We start from the raw sequence: 1,514 nt of genomic DNA, 5'->3' as shown, positions 1-1,514 counted from the left end.
GCGCCCCGTGCACCCCCGCGCCTGCGCGCTGCCAAGGCCCTGCCCGTGTGTGGGGGGCGCCGCCGGCCCCGGGGGGGTGGGGGAAATAGGGGGTAAAAAAAACAGCGCGCGGAACCGGGCCAGGTGAGAGGCGCGTGCACTCAGGGTCGTGGGGCTGGGGGGGCGTGCCACGGAGCTCTGAGCTTGGGGGGGCGTGCACGATGCGTGCAGGCGGCGGGGGGAGGACGTGAAAAGCGCGTGCAAACGTGTAAAGGGGGGGCGGAGGAATGAGGCAGCCGGTAAAGGGGGCGGGGTGAGAAAAGCCTGCAACCGAGGCCACCCTGGAGTCCAGAGCCCCAGGCCTCTGCTCCCCCTTTCTCCGTCCTACCACCGTGGGCGCGCGGGTTCGCCCATCCTAGCGGGCTGCGGGGCTGGGGGGTGTGGACGCTGCTGCCCCGCCCCCGGGAACCACGCCTCCCTCCTCTCAGAGGAACAGTGCCTCCCCAGGGCTGGGGAAACTGAGGAAGTGGTTTGAAGACTGGGAGATAGGATGCTGGGTGGCTGGGCAAGAATGGGAGCGAGAGTCCTAGAGCCGTCGCTTCGGAGAGCCAGAGACCTTTGTCTCTGACCGGTTTCCTTCCCAACCAGGGTTGCCCACCCCCCGCCACAATGGCCTCTGGGGTGGAAGTCCTGCGCTTCCAGCTGCCTGGCCACGAGGCCGCTACGCTGCGGAACATGAACCAGCTCCGGGCAGAGGAGCGTTTTTGCGACGTGACCATTGTGGCTGACAGCCTCAAGTTTCGAGGCCACAAGGTCATCCTGGCCGCCTGTTCGCCGTTCCTGCGGGATCAGTTCCTGCTGAACCCCAGCTCTGAGCTGCAGGTTTCTCTGATGCACAGTGCACGAATCGTGGCCGACCTGCTCCTCTCCTGCTACACAGGCGCCCTAGAATTCGCCGTCAGGGATATCGTCAACTACCTGACTGCTGCCTCCTACCTGCAGATGGAGCATGTCGTGGAGAAATGCCGGAATGCTCTCAGCCAGTTCATTGAGCCCAAAATAGGCCTCAAAGAGGATGGGGTCAGTGAGGCTAGCCTTGTGAGCAGTGTCAGCGCCACCAAGTCCCTCCTCCCTCCAGCCAGGACCCCAAAGCCAGCCCCGAAGCCACCACCCCCGCCTCCTCTACCCCCTCCACTCCTGCGGCCAGTGAAGCTAGAGTTCCCACTGGATGAGGACCTGGAGCTGAAGGCCGAGGAGGAGGATGAGGATGAGGATGAGGATGTATCTGACATCTGCATCGTCAAGGTGGAGTCGGCCCTGGAGGTGGCACACCGTCTCAAACCCCCTGGAGGTCTGGGAGGGGGTCTGGGTATCGGAGGCTCCGTGGGCAGCCACCTTGGGGAGCTGGCCCAGAGCAATGTGCCCCCCAACACTGTAGCCCCGCCACAGGGTGTGGTAAAGGCCTGCTACAGCCTATCCGAGGACGCGGAAGGGGAGGGCCTGCTGTTGATTCCCGGAGGCCGAGCCAGTGTAGG

At 64.7% G+C, this 1,514-nt stretch overlaps 1 protein-coding gene across 1 annotated transcript in view; it reads left to right on the top strand.

The window, feature by feature from the left end:
• Nucleotides 1–1,514, top strand: part of ZBTB12 (zinc finger and BTB domain containing 12) — a 3,848-nt gene continuing 2,334 nt past the window's right edge. The window contains exons 1-2 of the mRNA XM_021717921.1: nt 1–123; nt 628–1,509. Coding sequence (XP_021573596.1) covers nt 649–1,509 — 861 coding nt within the window. The 5' untranslated portion in view covers nt 1–123; nt 628–648. The remainder of the gene's footprint in view (nt 124–627; nt 1,510–1,514) is intronic.

This window comes from Carlito syrichta, unplaced genomic scaffold, assembly GCF_000164805.1.
Source record: "Carlito syrichta isolate Samal-C Ts95f unplaced genomic scaffold, Tarsius_syrichta-2.0.1 Scaffold311524, whole genome shotgun sequence".
NCBI lineage: Eukaryota > Metazoa > Chordata > Mammalia > Primates > Tarsiidae > Carlito > Carlito syrichta.
The sequence above is the reverse complement of the archived record's forward strand: the minus strand, read 5'-3'. Positions and strand labels throughout refer to the sequence as shown.